Source organism: Nyctereutes procyonoides, unplaced genomic scaffold (assembly GCF_905146905.1).
Source record: "Nyctereutes procyonoides isolate TBG_1078 unplaced genomic scaffold, NYPRO_anot_genome, whole genome shotgun sequence".
Taxonomy (NCBI): domain Eukaryota; kingdom Metazoa; phylum Chordata; class Mammalia; order Carnivora; family Canidae; genus Nyctereutes; species Nyctereutes procyonoides.
In genome coordinates this window covers 2,025,700-2,047,170 of record NW_026575141.1, presented here as the reverse complement: position 1 = coordinate 2,047,170, position 21,471 = coordinate 2,025,700, and the positions used below count along the sequence as shown (strand labels likewise).

General features: G+C 41.9%; 1 protein-coding gene across 1 annotated transcript in view; it reads right to left on the bottom strand.

The window, feature by feature from the left end:
* Positions 1 to 6,465: 6,465 nt before the first annotated feature.
* The window catches only part of CHCHD3 (coiled-coil-helix-coiled-coil-helix domain containing 3), a 276,896-nt gene continuing 261,890 nt past the window's right edge, over positions 6,466 to 21,471 (bottom strand). Inside the window, exons 7-8 of the mRNA XM_055307617.1 lie at positions 18,010 to 18,145; positions 6,466 to 7,195 (exon numbers count right to left, since the gene is read on the bottom strand). Of these exons, the coding sequence (XP_055163592.1) occupies positions 7,172 to 7,195; positions 18,010 to 18,145 (160 nt within the window). The 3' untranslated portion in view covers positions 6,466 to 7,171. The remainder of the gene's footprint in view (positions 7,196 to 18,009; positions 18,146 to 21,471) is intronic.

Sequence of the window (21,471 nt, the reverse complement as noted above, 5' to 3'; positions counted from 1 at the left end):
CAATACAGGCACCCTCCTGCGATCATTCAGGCTCTGACTCCACACTGTAAAGTTCCTCCACCAGGAATGGACATCCTTCCTCACCCCAATCTGGGCCACCTCACCTTGACCTCTAGCATGGAGGCCAGCCTTGTGAGATCCCACCTATTGGCTTTTGGACTGAATTATTCAAGAAGGAAGAAAAGGCAGAGAGAAAGGATGGTGCTCAGCTACTTAAATTATTACTAGTGAACATTAACTTGGGATACTTCTTGTGGCTTATCAGAAAATAGAAGCCATAGGAGAGAATGACCTAATCCTCTCATGACTAAATCCATAGCCTGCCCGCATCTATATTCATGAACATGACCTTCCCTATCACAATGGACAAACTGTGCTAAGTAAGACTGGATCCCCACTTCTTGGCCTGCTTCCTCTGAAACTTTTCACTGAATTTCTCTTTTCCTGGTTATTTCCATTGGCATCCCCAACAGGCTAAAATATCCCCAGTCTTTTTTTTTTTTTTTAATATTTTTTTTAATCTTTTTTTTATTTATTTATGATAGTCACAGAGAGAGAGAGAGAGAGAGAGGCAGAGACATAGGCAGAGGGAGAAGCAGGCTCCATGCACCGGGAGCCTGACGTGGGATTCGATCCCGGGTCTCCAGGATCGCGCCCTGGGCCAAAGGCAGGCGCCAAACCGCTGTGCCACCCAGGGATCCCAATATCCCCAGTCTTAAAAAGAAACCTCTGTAGAACCTCACAGCTCTTCCACCTACTTCTATGCCTTTTAGTAAAGCTTCTCAGAGGTGCTGCCTCTCCTGTCTCTACTTCCCAAACCCATCTTTCCTCAGCCCCACTGTGAGCAGGCTTTCATTATCACAGTCACCAAAACTGCTTGTCAAGTAGCCTTCAGGTCACTGAATCCATTGGCTAATTCTCTCTTCTCGTTTGATCCATCAGCAGCATTTAGACAGCTGGGCATTCCCTTCTTCTTCAAACACTTTCTTCCCTTGGCCTCCAAGTCGGCCTTGGTTTGTCTCCCAATGGCCACTGTCGCATTCCTCTCTGCTGACTTCTCTCCTGAGGGCCACAGGAGTGAAAGTTTTTCTTCTGTTCTCTCCTTGGGTGAGCACAATCAGTGTCAAGGCTCTGCATCACGGCCACACTGATGCCTCAATCTTCTATCTAGCCTCAGCGTTTCACCTAAGAGCCTACTCAGCATTTCTACTAGGAGTTGTAATTTACATATTAAATGTAACATGATAAAAACTGAACCTTTGACTCCTGTCCTGCCCCGCCATGATCTTGCCAGTGTTGTGTCTCCACCCCACTATCGGCACAACTATTCAGTTAGTTGCTCAGGGGAATCTTGGGCTTCTTACGCTTTCCCTCTTTCCCTCCCCCATCCAATAGTCAGTCTTAGTGGGTCTGCTTTTATCTATAAATGTCCTAAATCTGGTGACTTCTCACTTTCTCCCCTGCTACCAGCCTAGTCCAAGTCGGGACCTCTTGCTTACACTGTTAATGTAATAGCCTCCTGCTGTTCTTCCACTTTACCCAACTTCAGATAATTCTTCACACAGCAGCCAGGGTGATCTTTTAGAAATGTAAGTTAGATAAACCGATGGCCCTGCACCAAGCCTTCCAATGGTTTTTAATCACAATCAGAATAACATTTAATTCTTAACATGGAGAATAAGGTCCCTCCTGTTTGGACCCTGCCTACCTCTCTAACTTATCTCCCAGCACCATCTGCCGTTTTCACTCCATTCAGGCCATAAGGACCTCTTTGCTGTTCCTTGACACACCAACCTTATTCTCACCTCAGGACTTAGGTGCTTTCCATATTCTCCCCAGCCTGGAATGCACTCCTCACTACATTCAAGAATCTGCTCACCTGTCATCTCCTTAGAGCTGTCTTCACCACTCAATCTTACTTAGCACCCTCTTCCCCGCGCAAGCCCTATTACTCCTCCCTGAACTCTCTAGTCCTCGCCCTGCTTTAGATTTGCTTAGCCATCTGCTCCCCCACCCCATGAGGTATAAACTCCGAGAAGCCAGAACCTATCATGTCGATCACAGTATCCCTGACTCCTGGGACAGTGCTTGAGGTGCAAAGGTAGGCATCCACATCAATGTGTGGATGATTCAGGCAATGCCAGTGTGGCATGATACTGTGGCTGAAAACCACCTCTCCAGGGTCCAAGAGAGGGCAGGAGTGGAGAGCGGAGTGGTATGGGTAGATCCATAAGGTGATGAGTCAGCCCCTCTTATACTGAGGAGGAAGTTGTAACCGGTTATACAAACCCGGACAGTAACTTCTGATGTTCCTGAAAGAGCATCACCTCAGTGAGGATCCGTGACTCATCTGCTTCTGTACAATAACGTCTTTCTAACTTCACAGATAAGTTCATTCCCAGCGGAAGAAAATCACCTTCTGCCTTCGTTTCTGAGATTTCCAAGTTCTGCATCAAGCACCTGAGAGTGAGGAGTGTGGGCTCCTTTATTTTGGATTCACATTTATTATGTGGCTGCTGTAAAGGCATTTTAAGAGCACGGAGGTTAACTCAAAATAAACTCCCGCCAGCAGGTGAGCCGACATCCAATTCACCCTCAGGTAAAGCAAAGTTGCTGGTGCTTTGCTCTGCAGCCTGTCCTCTAAGCTTGAAATAAAAAGACGTTGCCACACTTCAGCTCTGTGTTGAATATTTTCAATGACTTTGTGGACAAGTTTCTGAGACTAGGGTGCACATTACCTCAAGGAGATTCAAAGCAAAGCTAAAAAATTTGCAGGCTGGACCGGTTTCTAGTTTGAGGCTGATGGAGCAGAGCAGCCTGTGACTACGAGATGGAAGAAAATGTCTTTACCTGGCCTCTAGGACTGCACAGGCACATAAGTGGGTGGTCCCGGGCGTTTGGCCTCAACTTTTTTATATATTTGCAGGAATGGGGAGACAGAGTGAGTGCAGGCTTTCAACCTGTGCTGAGGCCATGAGGAGAACCTGGCAGCAGCCTGGCCAGGGGGCACACCTGACAGGGAAGGGCACTGCAGGAGGCTCCCAAGCCTGGGCAGGCTGTTAGCTGTGCCAGGGCAAAGATTAGGAAGGAGAGGTGTGGCCGGAGGACAGTGGTACCCTGCAACTTGGCCAGGGACCTCTGGCTTCCACATTTGCATTTAGAAGCCATTAGGGAAAAGCTCTCTCCGCAAAGTGGCAGTGACCACAGCCCACTAAGGATCCTCCTAGGAGAAGAAGGGAGACTATGTAGGGAACAAACAGGAGAGGGAACTCAAACTTTCCTGTGCAGGAAACGGAAGTGTATGGAGGCCTCACCTTGTCACACTCACCTCAAGAGGTTTGAAGCATTTCACTAAATTGAGGTATAGCTATTTCCCATTTAGGGTTGACTTGGTTTGAGTTTCGGGGATTGAACTTTAAGAGTTTGTTTTCAGTTTCCAACTTCCTAAGCTGAAAAGCCATAAATATGGTGACCGTATGTTTTGAATTGAAACTGAGTTTAATACTGGACTGTCCCCTAAATACAGGCCACATCATCATGGCTGTGGGTCTGGGGCGTCCGGCTGGCTCAGTCGCTAGAGCATGCAGCTCCTGATCTTCAGGGTCATGAGTCGGAGTACCACATTGGGTGATGAGCTTACTTCAAAATAATAAGGCTGTGGGTCTATTTGGAAGGTTCAAGACAACTGATAGGAAAAGTGGAGGATTCTTGGATTCAGATGATGACTTTACTAAAGCAATTTTGCTTGAGGGTGGTGGGGGTTGGTGGTGTGGCCCTGCCAGGAATACTGATGTTGAAAAACCTGGAGCAAGCAAGTATATCACATGAAATATAGAACAAATACATACAAAAGAGAAGATACGGTGAGAAACCTGAGACGTGACTTGCCCCAATAGCGCAAGAGCAGCAGAACCAGAGTAAGAGTCCAAGACTCTGGTATCCAAGATAATGCCCTCGGCACCCCTGTAATAGTACCTCCCAGGAGGTGGCCCTGGAAGGCCAAGTAGCACAAGAGAACTTTAAACGGACAAAAGCAGCTAGAAGAGGAGAAACAGATAGGAAAGACAGAGAGGGAGAAGCAAAGACATGGATGAAGACCCGGGGAAGCAGGGGAGCAGAGCAGTGACAGAAAACAAATGAATTATTCATTCATTCATTCAAATAATTCATTCATATTACCTGTTCAAGAATATTAAAACTCAAAAGAGACTCCTAGCTTTCAGTTCACATGGTCTGAATCACAGTAGGTTACTGCTACCCTTTCAATTTTCTTCATCTGCTCTAATTCTTAAATCTTGAAAGGGTCAGATCCTACAGCTCACCAAAATGAGGGAAAGAGAATGATCCTGTGGGTTTCTGGCAAAAGCAATTATACATGTGGGCTGAAAGATATCAAGCTAAGAACCACAGGTTCCCAGCTCCTAAGTCAGAGAAGCTAAGGCCATCTGGCTGCTTGTTCAGTTCTAAGCAAAATACAACTCAAGAGCTGCTACGGTGTCTCATTGGTTGACTAGCAGGCCACAAGCATCTGGCTTTTAGGAGTCTATATTTGCTATTAATAATGATTAGCCAATAATTTTTTAAACCATCACATGTTAGCAAGTTTTCTGGAATAAATGACTGACTTTTCAAAGAGAAGACTTTGTACTGGTCTGACCCAGCTGTCTTCAAGAAGTTCACCAGACATTTGCTTAGTGTGACCTGCTTTCAGGATGCTTTATTCTTCTTGGTTTCAAGAGCTAATCTCTTGTGGTTCAAGGTCTGTTCTACTTCATGGAGAAGCTGATTGGATCACTCCCAGGAGACTCATAAATCACAACATTTTTCCCAGGAAGCTGTCCTAAAGTCCACAGTGTCCTGAACAGAGCTATGATGTAGTTGAAAGAGAGGTCTCCAAAGGTGCAGAAAAAGCATTATCCTACCCTTTTATTTCCCCCAAAGTGCTGTCTTTCCCCCCTATACCCGTCACGTTTATCAGAATGATAAATTAAATATCTGACAAATCACCCTTCCATTCTCATGTATCTAACCAGCTTGAAATGCCTGATTCTTCTGTGCTGTATTTCTCTGCCAGCGACAAGACTGGCAGCCTGGGATATGCCAAGTGCTTGGCTCTCAACTGCAAAACAAAACAGTATAGGAGGGAATTTGTGAGTTAGCTGATTTGCAAACACTACAGCAAGTCACCGTGTAAACACTTGTTTTTGTGTACCTATTATTTCTCCCAGGCAGTTACCTGGATGCCATCCTGACAGTGGCCAAATGTGCTGCTCAAGTTACCTTGCTTCCTTCATTCACACTTAGGTGAGCTCAGTTTATTTTGCACTATTAAAAACAAAAACCCTTCATTAAACAGTAATCACAGAGCCTCTTGGGAATTATGGTAGGAGAGTCACCGATGTCACTCAGACTCAACATCAGGTCTACAGTTGTGTCCATAAGGGTACAAGAAGATGCCATTCAAATGGAGCCAACTCAGGAATCAGGAGTTAAGAAGCCACACTTACATTTACCAGGGTTGGTTGAAATTTCCAAGCACAAGTTCATCCTGACTTTCTCTAAGTAAAAGGTAATCCGGGCATGTGGATATTCTTTCCATGTCCCCAACTCCACAAATACCAGTTAACTCATAGTCACACAAATCAACAACATATACTGAGCCCAACTGAATGTATGTGGTGGCCTACATGGCAGGTTTTTCTTTTTCTTTCTTTTTTTTTTATGGCAGGTTTTTCAAGTTTCCATCTATTTACAGTAGAAGAATCAGAGGGTCAGTGTAGTTAGGTGACTACTTCGTCCCAAATTGGCAAGAAGCAGAGACGGAACCTGAATACAGAAACTCCTTATTCCGGAGCCCGTATTCTTAATTATTTTGCTAAATTCTCTCTGCATAAAAAGAATAAAACTTCCATATGACAAAAGATATTTAGGTGACATCACAGCTCACTGGCATCTTCTTCTCATGAATATCCAAGAAAGACTTTTCCATTCAGCTGCAGTGTGAATACTAACTTTCAACTTACGAAAATCCAGGGTTGAAGCACCAATCCTTTGGTAGAAAAATAAATGATAATCAAGAAATTTCAATGAAATTGCAAAGAGCAAAAACTGCAAGGTTTTTTTGCTTTGTTTTGCTTGTTTTTTTTTTTTTTTAACATTTAACATAATATTGCAGGGTCAGATGTTCCCAACCAAGCTTATCTAATCTAGTTTCTGCCCCAGGCAGGGTGACTAAGTCATCCCAAAGACAGGAAGGTTCATGCAATTTGTAAAGATCTTACTGAATCCTATCAGGCTGAGAGGCGAGTTGCCTGTCTGAGGCTCTGCAAAGTGCTTTGGAGCTTTTTAGAGGAAAGGTACAGCACAGATGCAAATTAATAGCAATACAAATCAACTCAATTCCCATATGCATAACCATCTAGCCCAACGAAAGGAATACACGGAGCCCGGGCTGCAATGCCAGTCTTCTTTGGAAAATATATTTATTATTGATAGTGAGTGCAGTAAAGATGTCAGTATTCATGATCGAGAAGAGGTTGTATAAGCCAAGGTTGCCTTTATGTTGATAAAAAATGCCTTATTTCACTTGTAATCATAAACATTATTCCAGTAAAAGAGGTACATTTTTCTCTCCTTTTTGTCTTACGTACATGATCACCATAATAAGTTAAAATGAAGTAGCTCTTCTATAGTCAAGGGAGAAAAGAAAAAGAAAAAAACCAACACGCCAGAGCCTAGATGATTGCACCCAGCATTTCTGGGCTGAGATGGAGGTATAGTGCCCTCCACTCCCCACTCCAAGGACCCTAGCCCCCATCCCAAGCCCCAAACCCAGCTTTGCTGGAGTGAGGGTTTACCCAACCGTGGAGCCTGGTAAGAAGAGCAAGCTGAATAGAAAGTTAAAAAGGTGGAGAGGGCTGCCTTTCTCTTTTAATTGTCACGAACAGGGCTGACTAACACTGCAGTGCGTCCTTGTTTGTTGATCCCTGATCTAGGCCTCGGCTTTTCAAACTGCAGTTGATCAAACTGGGATATGCTTCGGCTGAATCTGCTCTCTGGTGCTTCTCTTTAATCGTTTTCTCCTTAAATTGGTTACTTTCTTACTAGGAAAAAAAAATGTTCCACCTCTGGAATTAACGTTGAGGAGTTTTGCTTGTTCTAAAAGTTGACTTTATCCTCCCTTCTCAAGCATGCTCTGCAAGAGAAATAGAAAACATGAGTTTTACCAGCAGAAGGGAATCCCAAAAAATGACAATAACTGTTTAGTACTATTTGTATTACTTTTCAAGATCTATTCAAAACCACATAAAACAAGGCGTATGCTTCTTGGTCTCAAAATACTATTACCTTTAATGAATACCACCGTTTAATGATGTATAATTTCCAAATGACTCCACCCCCCACCATACTAAGCTGACTCAAGAGTGAACATGGCATGGATTGTAGGGGGGTGTGGACATGTGTGTTGTCTCACTACCAGGGGCATTTGGAAACACGTGGGAGTATTTCTGGTGGCCACAGGGACTGGGGTGAAGCTATTGTCAAGGAAAAAGGGGTGGGGGAAGGCGTGAAGTAGTGATTAAACGTGAAAGGCTCCAAGAGGGCAGAATCTCTCCCAGAAACCTCTGCCCATTCTAGGCCAGAAGGCAGATGTTCATGAGCTTTTTGGGCTGGACAGAGCTACAAAGGTGAGTATCTATTTTCAAATTGCCAAAATGGCCCCTAGATCCTATTTAGTTTTTTATTTTTGTGAATGGGGTAGGGGGTGGTACACAGAAAGAATTCAACTATCAGATTAAAACTCTATATTTAGCCAGGGCAGGGGATATACTGCCTCAATTCTTAGGAATCTTTAAAAGACAAAAGTGATACTTTCCCCTTTAGTTTTAAAATAATGCAGAAGAGGAAGGAGGCTGTGTCAGGCCCAAGGTTGTCTGTGATTCATCTGTTCACACCTTCCTTCCCTACAGCCCTCATCGCCCTAGCCATTTATTCACTCAGCTCTTAACTGAGCTCCTACTAGATCATCACTGCACTGAGTGAGGTGCTGTGGGGAAACCAATACACACGCCCATCGCAAGTTAAGATATAATATACTGTAATAATTAGCTATTTTAAAATATATACTGGCTAAATATATGTTAAAAATTGATTTTACTGAATAAGTAATACATACACACAGGATAAAATTTAAGATAAACCAGAGAATACAGAGGAAAAAGTAATTTTTTTCTCTTTCCTATTTCTTAGTTTCTTGGGTATCTTTCCAGGAAAGTAGTAATTCAAAAGAGGAGTGGTTCTAACTTGTTCAGGGGAAGAGAACTCTCTAGAACTGGAGTGCTCAGAGGAGGCTTCTAATAGGATCTTTCAGAGCATCTCTCTGAGTCTTGCAGAATCTAGGAAGAAGGACCAGGAGTAGGTTGGGGGGAGGTGAGGAAAGGAAGCAGCGGCAAGGATTTGGAGGGAGGAGCATGCCCAGTATGTATGGAGAGTGGAGGAAAAGACTAGCCTAGCGAGATAAAAGGGTATACAATAGCAATGTACCAAAGAAAAGAGTGTCAAAAGAGTCACCAGAGTGAGAGTTTGGCCGAGCTACTTTCTGTTGGCTTCTGGAAAAAAACCTGGGAATCCACCACATGTCCTTAAATAGGAAAATGTCATTTAGAGGGCTATCCTGACATCCTTGGCATAATGGATCCAAGAGATGAGAATCTGGAGGTAAGAAGACCAGGGCAGGGGCAGAGTAGGAATCAGGGTGGAAATGAGAAATAGAGCCATAAAAGACATGGATAGAAAAACAGAGTGGTGAGACCTAAGTTATGGTGATCCTTGTGACTGGGAAGCAAGGATGATGGCATCACCAAGAGAAATGGAAAAGTCAGTGGGAGGAGCCAGCCTGGAAATGAGAAAAAAGACTTGAATTTGGAGTTTGTAAGAAATTCCAGATGGAAATGTCTAGAGGAAAGTTGCTTGAGAAGAGATGTTAACAGTCTTTAGAGATAAAACTGAAGATGAAGAGAAATGATTGAAATAACAGGGCAGAACAGAAAGAGTGGAAGGACAAATAAGAGAGTGTGCTAGTCACAAAAGTACAGGATGGATAGATTATCCTGACTTAGCCATGATTATAAGTTGCTAAGAAGTCTATGAAATGAGGAGGCCAAATGTGGCCAGATCCAAAAGCAGGCAAACTAGTTTAGAGAACACATATAGAAATGGTCACAAAATACATTCAAGGAGGAAGTCAATCAGAAAAGCCAGATGCAAAAAAAAAAAAAAAAAAAGAAAGAAAGAAAGAAAAGAAAATCCAGAGAAAACAGGAAAGACAAAACAGATAAAGCAGAAGACTTTGCTCAGCAGAGTTGTCTTATAATGGACCACTACTCAGCCACCAAAAAACAAACAAACAAAAAATACAAAAAGAAAAAAAAATCTTTCCGCTTGCAATGTGGACGGAACTAGAGGGCATTACGCTAGTGAAATAAATCAGAGAAAGACAATTATCGTATGATCTCATTCATACGTAGAATTTAATAAGCAAAACAAAGGAGCATAGGGGAAGGGAGGAAAAAATAAAACAAAGATGAACTCAGAAAGTGAAACAGACCACAAGAGACTCTTACTCAGGAAACAAACTGAGGGCTGCTGGAGGGCAGGGAGGTGGGGGAATGTGGTAACTAGGTGATGGGTATTAAGGAGGGCACGTGATGTGATAGGCACTGGGTGGTATATAAGACTGATGAATACTGACCTCTACCTCTGAAACTAGTAATACACTGTATGTTAATTAATTGAATTTAAATTAAAAAAAAAAACACCACCACAATGTGCGATTTCTCTCAGACCCATCATTCACATAAGCTCTGTATTTGTTGGAAAAATTAAAAATTGAGCACCTATGATGTAAGAGTCAGACCAGACAATGTCCCAGTATCACAGCATCTCATTTATCCTCTTGTGGCTTGATCTGTGTGAGATGACAACTGTGTGTCCAGTTATTTGGACAGGAAACTATGAATTCCAGATATATAGACAACCTCACCACAACACTCTAGGTTAATACAAAACAGAAGTCAGTATAGAGTAGATTTATACTGAGTGCATCTAAAGACATTTAGTTAGTTACTGAAGAAAATTATCAGCTTAAGAGTGATGCCATTTAGCATTTTGGGAGTTACACACTCACTACTTTCTTCAACAAACCAATGGGAACTTGAATCTATTATGTGCCTGGCCCTGGCTGGTTTGAAGATCAGCGGGCCAGTCTAACAAAAAGATTAATGAAACGCTTTTGAGCAAATCTAAAACACAGAGAAATCACTACATTCACAGAATAGCCTGCTACATGTATTAAAATTCTAAATTTCAAAGATAGCACAACAGTTCCACTAATTCACAGGTGGCTCCTTGAAGATACAAGGAACGAGGGAAGGCTCCGGGGCCAGGCTATACACATGTTGTAAACTGCACCTAGCTGCCACCAAAGGGTGGCAGAGGTGATACAAAACCTCCTCATTTCAGTCAAAGACGTTAATAAATAAATCGTCAAGTTGAATTTTTTTTAAAAAAATAGACGGGCAAATACTCTATTATCACCATATCGTAACTATGCAATAAAACCTGCTCAAAACCCAGGTCTTAGGAACTCTGGCTGGAGGGATTCTGAGGCCTGAAAAGGTCTGTGTCACTTAGTGTCACCTTACAGGTTCTCCCACAATCTCTGTATGGGTTCTGTAAGTCGCTGCTGTTGGGCTGAATTTCAACACTGCATAAATTTAACACTGCATAAATTAACATAGGAAATTCCCCGAAGAATCAGGGAGAAGATTTGCAAGTTATAAAAAATTGCTTCCTTCATTTAAGGAACTGCTAACACTTAATCTTAATGTGGAGAAAGAAATTCCTTGCATTTGCTCATCATTCACGTACACGGGCCTGCAGAAACCCCTTCTATAAACAGCAGGGTAAATTACGGAGAGGAGAGAATGGCTCAGGCACCAATACTGCTCTGCCCCCAAGTCTCTTCCTGATTCCAGCCACCAAGGAGGGAACAACTGGCGGCTCAGACTCGTCACACAAGAGCAGTGCCTCTGGAGACCAGAGATTGCCTGTCTTTTCCATTTATTAAAATGATCTTAACTGTTTTCCTCAAATATTTTTGCTACACAGTAATCTCATCAACTGATTTTCGAATTATAGCTTTCTTGAAGGGGTTGACTATCATAGCAATGTGTTAGCTACTGGATGTCTCAATATTTTTAAGAAGAATTATGGCAACCCTGGATTGCTAAACAATCAGCATGAAGAGCATAAAAATATACTTTTTTTTTTAAAGATACTATTCAGAGTGTTTGTCTCTGAGCTCCCCTGGCATCTCGCCAAGATTTGAAAGCCCTAATGAAGCGGGGTATGAAAGCAGGAGGGTTTATGAGGAAGCACTAAAATGAGAACGTGTCTAGGTACACCTGAGGTTTTCCCAAGGAGGGACATGAAAAGTGGGGAGTAAAAGATGAGGGAGTTGGTGAAGACACCACGAGGAAATGGTGAGATAGAAGCCAAAGTCATCAATAAATTCAATTTCTGAGGAGCAGAGACGGGCCTGCACACCAATCACTACTCCTGACCACCTGAAAATCTCATTAGCTAACTTCCTGTGTCCTCACTCTCTGCTCTCCCCTCAACAGCCAGTGACATTCTTTATTCTTCCTGCTTAATGCCTGGATCTGGTTTCATACCTTCTCTGACAAATGCGCTGTGTAATATTCAAATTAAGTTACGAGTAATTAACTGTTTACACAACTTGCCGCAATAACAGACAAAACACAAACATATTGCAGTTCTAACTCTTGAAGGATAAGCACTAGAAAAGAAACGCCTATTAAGAAAAAGGAGTCTATTATCATATTTCTTCTATTAAACCCAAATTAAAAAAAAAAAAGGAAAGAAAATGCCGTAGAACGACTATCACTCTCAGACTATTACTTTGAGAAGCGTTCCTATGATAGAAGAGACTGGGGATAACACATGTAAAGTTTGGGATTCTGTTTGCTATGTTGTGACTCCAACTCCAAAGGGCCACCCTACTGCAGGATGAGAACACCTATTGTGGAACACACCCATGTGTCAGCTGGAGTGTGAGCAGCCCAGCTGGGCGATTAATAAATGTCCTTAGTTGATGATGATAAAGAGGCCTTCGAACACGATAAAAACATGCTCCCATGGGTCTTCCCAGAAAACTAACCTTGATTTCTCTTTGTGTTCCCTGAGAGTAGGCATCTGTGGACATAAGAAGCAAGCACATAAAGAGAGGGGCCCCTGTGGTGGGTCAGGAGAGGGGAGCAGGGTTACTGGAGCCAGGGGACCATGTGACATTGGTTCAGAGCCTCTTTCCTTCCCTCCTGCCCATGCAAACCAGGTGCATCTCTGCACCCAGGGGTACCTACAGTTTCAAAGGAGGCAACGGGAGGGGAGACTGACTTCTTTCTAAGGGGCTCCTGCGCTCTAAGACCTCTTCCAATTTGTTCTTGAGGCTGAACTAGGAACAAGTTTCCAGGGTCGGTCTGCTCACATATCTACCACATGGCTCAGACCGGACAAGCAGTGACAGGGAGTGGCCAATCCTCAACTCCCAAAAGAGAGAAAACAGAGACTTAGCAGGGCCTCTGAAAGATCATAGACCTCTAATTCAGTTTAGGTCAATGGGCTCTAGAGCTATGCTTGTCCAACTCGTGTACACAGTTACTTGTTGAGAGTTCGGATGTCTGGGTCATCAGGAGTGGGCTATTCTGGTCTGGAATCTGCCCTGTATATAGGTCACTGACACTCTGTGCATGCAATTTTTTTTCCAGGTGAAAAGACAGGATTAGGTCACATGATCTCTAAAATCTGTCTTGCTCTAAAAGCCTATGACTCTACTAAATCATTTGGATGCACTCTATAATTCATCTGAAAACAATTATAAAATACACCTTGCTCTGGCACTGGGTTTTTCTTTCATGAACCCTTATTTCTAGAGTGACAGCGATTACTCTGTTTTTAGGCCTTCTTCACACTGAGGGAAGTATTTGAGCCCTGGTCCAACACAAACCCAAGTCACAGGGGAGATAAAATACAATGTCCTTAAGAAGGCTGACACCTCCTGCCATGGTACATCCCTCCATATGCCCTGATCTTAAGGTTTTCTATTTTGGAGGCTATCCATAGATCGGAGGTGTCATTTACATTTTGGAAATAGAGAACAGAGTACCCTAACACATTGGGCTGAAGAAACTTCATATTAAGATGTAGCCTCATTTACTACCGCCAGGTGACTTTCTGACCTCCCCAATGATGCCAGGAGGGAACATAGGACCAAGGTGAGCACTGCCTTGCTTATAAGATGCCCTCATTTTGATCCTTCCTTCAACTGAGCTGCTTACTTGGCTAATGACCCACTGCCCACTTGTTGATTTAAACTTCTGTGGCAGTTTATATTCTCCTCAGTGGCCTCCTTTATCTGACTCCAGGTTCACACTGACCTCTGTCCTTTGGAATCTCCTGGGTCTGGCCGGTGTTTTAAGTCCTGGGCTTTCCTTAGTTCTTCTGATCTGGCGTCCTGCTCTGTCTCCACACTCCCTTGCCACCCATGATCTACAATGGATAGGTGAAAGCCACTGCAGAACAGGGCAGCCCAGGGCAGACGAGAGGCAGACAGCCTACATTTTCTAATGGACTTTATTAGCAGGCAGGCTGCTTTCTGCCAAACAGGGCTGTTTCTCAGTACATTGCCTTTGGAGAAACTGTTCTTACCCTCTCCTAGTTTATTCCACCACTTTGGCTTCCCTGAGGCTGTCAGAAGCATCAGCTTCAAGGAAAGGGCATACAGCCGTAGGAGGCTGGGCAACATGCAGAAAACCAGAAGTGCAAAGTTGAACGTTGAGAGAACAACCTAAAAGGCAGAGGTACTAGTGCTGGAGGTCCTCAAAGCTGGGTGCTGCCTATACCAAACAGACATGTCCTGGCCTGAAATGTGCTCATAAACGTGTGCTCCTGTGCACACAAACTTGCTCTCCTGGGATACCTGGGTGGCTCAACGTTTGAGCATCTGCCTTTGGCTCAGGGTGTGATCCTGGGATCCCGGGATCCTGGGATCGAGTCCCACATGGGGAGTCTGTTTCTCCCTCTGCCTGTATCTCTCTCTCTGTATCCCTCATGAATAAATAAAACCTTAAAAAAAAAGAAAGAAAGAAAGAAAGAAAGAAAGAAAGAAAGAAAGAAAGAAAGAAAGAAAGAAAACTCTTGCTCTCCTGAATGGAAGTAGAATGAGTCCCACAGCATCACGGCTGGAAGGACCTCATGGATCACCTAGTTCAAACCCATAATTTGGCAAAGAAAAAACCGAAGCCCAGGTCACCATGGCTAGATTAGAATGTCAGCTACAGCATTTCCCATGAACTCTACCTTCCAGGGAACATGTAATGTTTGCTCAGAGTCTGGCCAACTTCTGTACCATTCTGTCAGCAGCAGGGCCGGGACAAGAGTTGGAATGCTTCGAAATGCCCCCTAAGAAGGCTACCCCCCAAGCAGCCAGATGTTGCCAGAAAATATCAGGGCAGTGGGGTGTCCAGGGAACAGAGCAATGTAGATCTGAGAGAGGTCCCTTTACTATCCTCTCTCCCAACTTTTGATAAAAAGAACTTGGGTACATTTTGGTTCACTGGCGGCAAATACCACCAGCTTCCCATTTCTCTCCCACCTTCTGTAGTCTCCTGTGAGGTAGGGGAATCAAGATTGAACAGAAATCAGGTTATAGTGGCAAGAACAGGTAATTTAATCTGTTTATAGAGAGCTTTGAAGCTAGGCAGATATGAGAAATAGTCTATCAATTGATGTCTTCCTACATTTTTAAAAGCTGTACCTCATACAGCTAGCCAATAGCTTTTACGTCTTAGAAATAATAATTACAGCAATTTATTATCTCTTTATCCTTATGAAGAACACATAACAATATACTGGAAGTAACAGTCTCAATGTCTCAACCCATGAAGAATTGTTTAAGAATAGCTGAAGAAAGATTGATGTGAGTAAATGGACGAAGACAGGAATATCCGGAAATTTTCCAATCAGTAAAATCTATTAGTCTACAGTACAGTGTCTCAAGGGAACCAGTGAAAGCCCAATCTTATGAGTCATTTAAAAGTGGAGTGGATTTAGTTCTTGGAGTTCTTCCAAGGGGAAAACTCTTGCAGTATACCGGAAATGACAGTACACCTAATGGGTTGCTGTCATGTTGACCATTTTCCACATTAGCATGTCTAGGTGGTTCTTTGGGTTTAACAAGGGAACACAAGAAAGGGGAACTGACTGGTCAGGATCCACTACAACTGATGCTCAGGAATACTATACTGCTGAGGCTCCTTCTAATAACAATGGGCAGAGTTGGGGGTCACAAGGTTAGGCTAACTTGAGAAAACTGGAAACGGGCATTAGAAGAAAAGTTGGAGATCTCCAGCAGAAATGCTGCTCTCAACCCCCTGTGGGCATCTTGGTGTGGTCTTAAAATAAGGTACCTTTCTGCGTGGCCTTAGTAATCCCACCTCCCTATTTGTGACCTTCAGTCTCTATTATGACTTAATTTGATATTCATGTATTTTCATGTTTTTCTCTACACTTCATGATCATCGTTGACATTTTCTCTCATCGCCTTATTTCTGTATTATGTATATATTCTATATTCTGTATCATTGACATCCCATCTCATATCCAAAACAAAAACCAAACACCATTTAAAAAATTTTTTTGTTTTGTTTTTATGGTAGGGTATATCTTGGTCTCATTGTTACATTTACTGTCACGAATGCCCTGGGTTTCAATTCTCTCAACTGGAAAACAGCGAAAATAAAACCATCTCTATTTACATCTCAGGTTGTCATAAAAACAGGCAAGAGAATGGATGTGAAATCACCTGGAAATCTAAAGTACTATAGAAATACAAGGTATTATTGCTTCTTGTTTTCTTGCCCATTACAATGTTGCCCATCCTAGGATAAAAATATTTTGTGGACAGCTATCTTTGTATTATTACCTGGTGTTATAACTCCCTGATATTTGAATAGAAGGGTCATGAAAACAGGTACCTCAAAACACACTTGCTGGAAAGGACATTAAATTATGTTGCAGATGGGGGGGAGAGGGGGCCTATTTTGGAATCACCGGTAAAAATCTGGTGCTCCAGGATGATCTGTTTAGTGGTTTCAACATGAAATAACACAACTGAGGAAAAGAAGGAAAAATTAAGATGTACCAAATACTTTATATAAATGTAATCCCCACGACACTGGGGATAACATCACCCCAATTCACACACAAGAAAAATCAATGCCCGAGGTCACAGAGTTAGTAAAAGACAAAACTTTAGTACATACCCAGATCTGCCCAATTTGAACTCCCCACTGCACTGTGTGGCATATTTGATGTTGTCACAGAGTAACTGTGTTTTATTGTATAAATATATCCCATTGATCGCATGGCACTAGATGCAGACAATTCAACACAACCCAGATAGACAGGGTAGAGTCAAAACTCCATGCACCCTTGCAGTTGCCACTTCAGTAATGTTACATATCACACTGTGCAAATAGGCATGTTAGTTAGATGCCAGCATAGAAACATACACTTTGTCACAGCCATTCTTTGCACTGACTACTACCCCCACCCCAATATGGTACTAATATTAAGTTAGAAAAATCCATGAATCAGCTTGCAGGTCCCAGGGGCTTCAGTTAGTACTAAAGATTGGGGCTTGTTAAGAACATATCAGAGGTTGTCTTTGACAAATAAAATGTACTAACTTAACATTAGCAACATTACTTCTACCAAAGACCTTTAAAGAAAAGAATCACTGGCATGCTAGTAGGAGTTACACAGTTGGAGCTACAAGCAAGAAACAGAAGAAAGCCTCAAGCCAGTAGGCTTTTAAAGAAAATACAGGCTTTTTTTTTTTTTTTTAAATCTTGGTTATATATTTTTTTCTACTAGTGTTGATGTTACTTTCCAGCTACCCAGACAATACCAACCCTCCCACAAATATCAGAAATTTATAGTGTTAGAAATTTACACTAAGTGGTTTTATTAAAACTACAGCAAATTAGACTACAGAAAGCCATGCTGTGTTACTCAAACACTACATTTAGTTGGGTCAGAAGGCCAACTCTGGGGAGTTTGTCAGCAGAAGGAATCAAGGTTTCCGACAATTTCTGTCAGAACAACCTATATCCAACTGCTAAATCAGTTAAATGATGGGCAATTAGGTGACCTGCCAGAATTGAAAATTTGCGTCAGGGTTTATCATTAGCTTTCTAAAGCACATGAATTAGAGAAAATTCATGTCCTGTGAACATAGAATTATTCTGAAATGGGGGGTCAAGAGAAGAGTGTGGCTGCGGTACATAAAAGTGATGGAAAGTGTTGCCTAAATCCCATCTCTGGACTCGCTTTCCCTGCCCAATCTGGTGAGCTCTAGCAACTGGTAGAAGATTGAAAAGTGCTCAAAAGGTGGCTTTCTGTTTTAGCTTTTGGTTTGTCTTTTGTGTTTCTAAGCCAGATTCTCTGTATGGCTACTTGCTGCTTATAGACCCAAAGCTCCTGGCGCCTTAACTTGTATCCTTCCTCTTTGTTGGCTTTGAGTGTTGGCCCAGAAATATGAGGCATGACCTTGAGACACAATTATCATAAAAGACAAAAGTTCAAAACAACTGGGAAAGTATTGTTTTAGTAAGAATCTTTTTCTTTCCTGCAAGTAAATGAAACGAGTTAAACACAAGGAGAATGTAGACTCTTCTCCCAACTACCTGGATGGAAGTCGATTACTAACGAATCTTGTTAGTTAGTTGTTATGGCAATTCTTAATGGTGATGACTAGTTTGGTTTACAAAGCTCTTCCATACACATTAGCCTATTCAGTCCTTATCAGTGCCCATGATGTTGGGCTTGCTTCCTTCTGGTGCCCCAATGAACTTGGCTCACACCCACCTGTTTGGCCTGATTGACACAGTGCATGTACTGGTTGGCCAGAGCAGAGCAGCTGAGGGTCTGCTGGGTGTTCTGGCGGTAACACTGGAGAATTTTGGCCTGCAGATCAGCACAGACAGGATGAAACTCATACCGCCTGAAACAAAAACAGGTGAGACAAACGGTCTTCAATCAGAATGAAGATCAAGGCTGAAGAGTATATAAAACATTAAATATGATATAAATGTTTCAAGCATAGAAAAAACGTTTCTAAAAATTATTTCTATGAAATTAGTTCCAATAGTTGATACCACCATGAGCCTATCCAGACACTGTAACACTCCCAACCAAACCTATACCTAAACCGGGTGAATGGTGCCAATAATCTTTAGCCCAGTCTACCAAATCAGAAACCCAAGAGCCTCAATTTCTCTCACCCATGCCCACTCCAGTCAGTCACTGAGTTCGAGATAATGTGTGGTCTGGTCCTCTTTCACCATATTCACTGTCATTACATTAACTCATAATCACTTTTATCCTGGAATCAGGCAATGACCTCTAAACTAAAGTCTTGGCTTTTGCCCTCTACTCTTACCTTCCAAAACATTCTTTCTAATACATAAATCCAAGACCAAGTCTCTCCCTACTGCTTTCTACATAAAATGCAAGGTCAACAGGCAGTCCTTCTGGATCAGGTTTCCACCTACTCTTAGGCTTCATTCTCCAAATTGCTGTAGCTTGACCAAACCGCTTTCAGGGTTTGATCCATACACATCCCTTCTTCACATCTTTGCTCATGCTGCTCTTGATCTTGGACATGCTTTGCACCCACACTCGCACTCATTCCTATATATCCAGAAAATAACTACTTGTCTTTCAATACTTGAGCTAAGTATTGAAGTGTCACCTTCTTTAGACAGCTTCACTAGCTCTCCATTCAGTGTAGAGTCCACTACTCCCTTTTTGGTGACCCCACTGAGCCTGTATTAAGCTTCCTCTACCACTTTCTTTCACCTTCCACTTAACAATGACTACACCATAGCCTGGTGTAATTGATTAGCCTATATCTACTAGAAGGCAAATCCCAAGAAGTAAGGACTGTCTTATTTTCTTTGTGATCTCAGTTATTGATATGGATACCTCTTATGGAAGTCATGCAATAAACTGCTAAGAATACAAATGGGTGGAGAAAAAACATTTTTAAGTTTTCTGGGCTAAAATTTTACTAATTATACTTACAAATCTCAGATTTTAGTTAGATTTGCTTTCAGTGAATATACAGTACCAAACATAATGCCTCCAAAAATCTTAAAATATACACTTGAAAAATGATAACAAAATCAACCAAATGAATTATGCTAATGAAAAGGAAATATTCTTGTTAAGATGGTAGAGGAACTTGAATTATAAGGACTAAACATACCCAGAAAAAATACATAATATTATCACTTTTAATCCAGGAATTTATATTTTTTCCAAATTAGTTTTTAGTATAAAAGGCTTCCAATCTTTCATATCAATTCTTTTTTTATATCAGTTCTTTTTTTGCAATTTAATTTTTTTATTTCTATAGTAATCTTGAAATAGCATTATTTTATATTAAATGGGTTCTAAAAAAAAAAAACCCTAGAGAATACAGGGGGAATATTTCTCATCAATAAGGAATCCCCTGGGTGACGATTTGTCTCCTTACTTTTATTCAATACACTAAGCTAACAGATTTTGCTAGTACAGAAAACTGAAATGCAAACCATGTTACTGGTCCCTGAGGGAATTTACCTCTTACTACCTTCTAAAGAAGGTAGACGTACAGGGAAAAAATAATCCCACAAATTTTTTGTAACATTGATTTTACTTCTTTTACTTTTTCATTCATTACCTTACTGCTCTGCCAAATACCTAGGAACAGGATTTAAATCCAATCCCCGGAGTTTCCATTCTAAGATTTCGAAGTTTATACATCTATGAATTTTTTTTGGACATGGATTTCCCTAATCCCCTACCATGAACATCAGCATCTAAAGGGAGTCAGCTGTTCTTTGAAGAGCAGAAACACAGTCATCACAAACTGACTGATGATAGCAAGGCACATACCTGGATAAATATTAAATAAAATATAATTAAGCATTAGGGCAGCTGAACCTAGCAAATACATGACTAATGTCTAGAACAGTTCATGGGAAAACAGGGTTACATTCTCTTCTAGTGCTGAGGACCACGATTCTTCTACTATATCTTAGATTTTAAAAGGAGAGGAAGGGGATGCCTGGGTGGCTCAGCGGTTTGGCGCCTGCCTTCAGCCCAAGGCGTGATCCTGGAGAGCCAGGATCGAGTCCCGCCACATTGGGCTCCCTGCGAGGAGCCTGTTTTTCTCTCTGCCTATGTCTCTGCCTCTCTCTTTCCGTGTCCCTCATGAATAAATAAATAAAATATTTAAAATATGTATATATAAAAGGAGAGGAAGGAGGATGGGGAAAGAAGACTAGAACAATCCCAACCATCTCTTCAGCTCTTCTCCATTAATATACAGGAAAAGATTATAAAGAATGAGCTTCAGGACGCCTGGATGGCTCAGTGGTTGAGCACCTGCCTTCGGCCCAGGGCATGATCCTGGAGTCCCAGGATCGAGTCCCACATCGGGCTCCCTGCATGGAGCCTGCTTCTCCCTCTGCCTGTGTCTCTGTCTCTCTCTCTGTGTGTGTCTCTCATGAATAAATAAAGTCTTTAAAAAAAAATGAGCTTCCACATACTGCACAATATAAAGAAGTTGGTGGGTTTTTTTTCTTTTAAAAAACTATTCACGATGGAACAATTCATCCAATACTATGAACTGTGTAAAAAGGGGTAATTTAAGTTATATAATAAACATTTACTGAGTTGAGCTATCAGTCATGTAAGTTGATGTCCATAAGTTATTTATGATTTGAAATGTGTCAAAATATACTTTTATCACCACAAATCAATACTGCTCGTTTCCAGGGTCCTGATTTCCTGTCTGGTAGTCTGTTCTATGCATGTATGTCACACATACACTCAGACATCTTCTGAAATCCTTTTTGTATATATTTCAATAGTATTGACGATTAGATAGTAGAAAGGGGGAAGGACGGGTAGAAATCAACATAATTGTGTCCCAGTTCCTGGAGTAGACTCTGGTACATTTTCCTTGGATTAATCTGAAAGGGCAAAGCTCTGCCTCTGTATTGATCCGCAATGCTTGTTATGCTGCTCTAATGCACTGTTTTCACTTTGGGAAAATGCTAAATGAGATTACCATCCACCATTAGAAGGCCATAAAACACAAGCCATGGCACCTTCCATTCAGGAAAAGGTTTAAAGGCATTTCCAATATGCATTATGGTAAGCCCTCCATACAGCCACCGAGTCAGCAATTGATTTGTATTGACTGCTTTCCTTCCTGCTGGTGGAAAAAGCCACAACAAGGCAAAAATAACAAAAGGGCAGAATTTCAAGATACCTAAG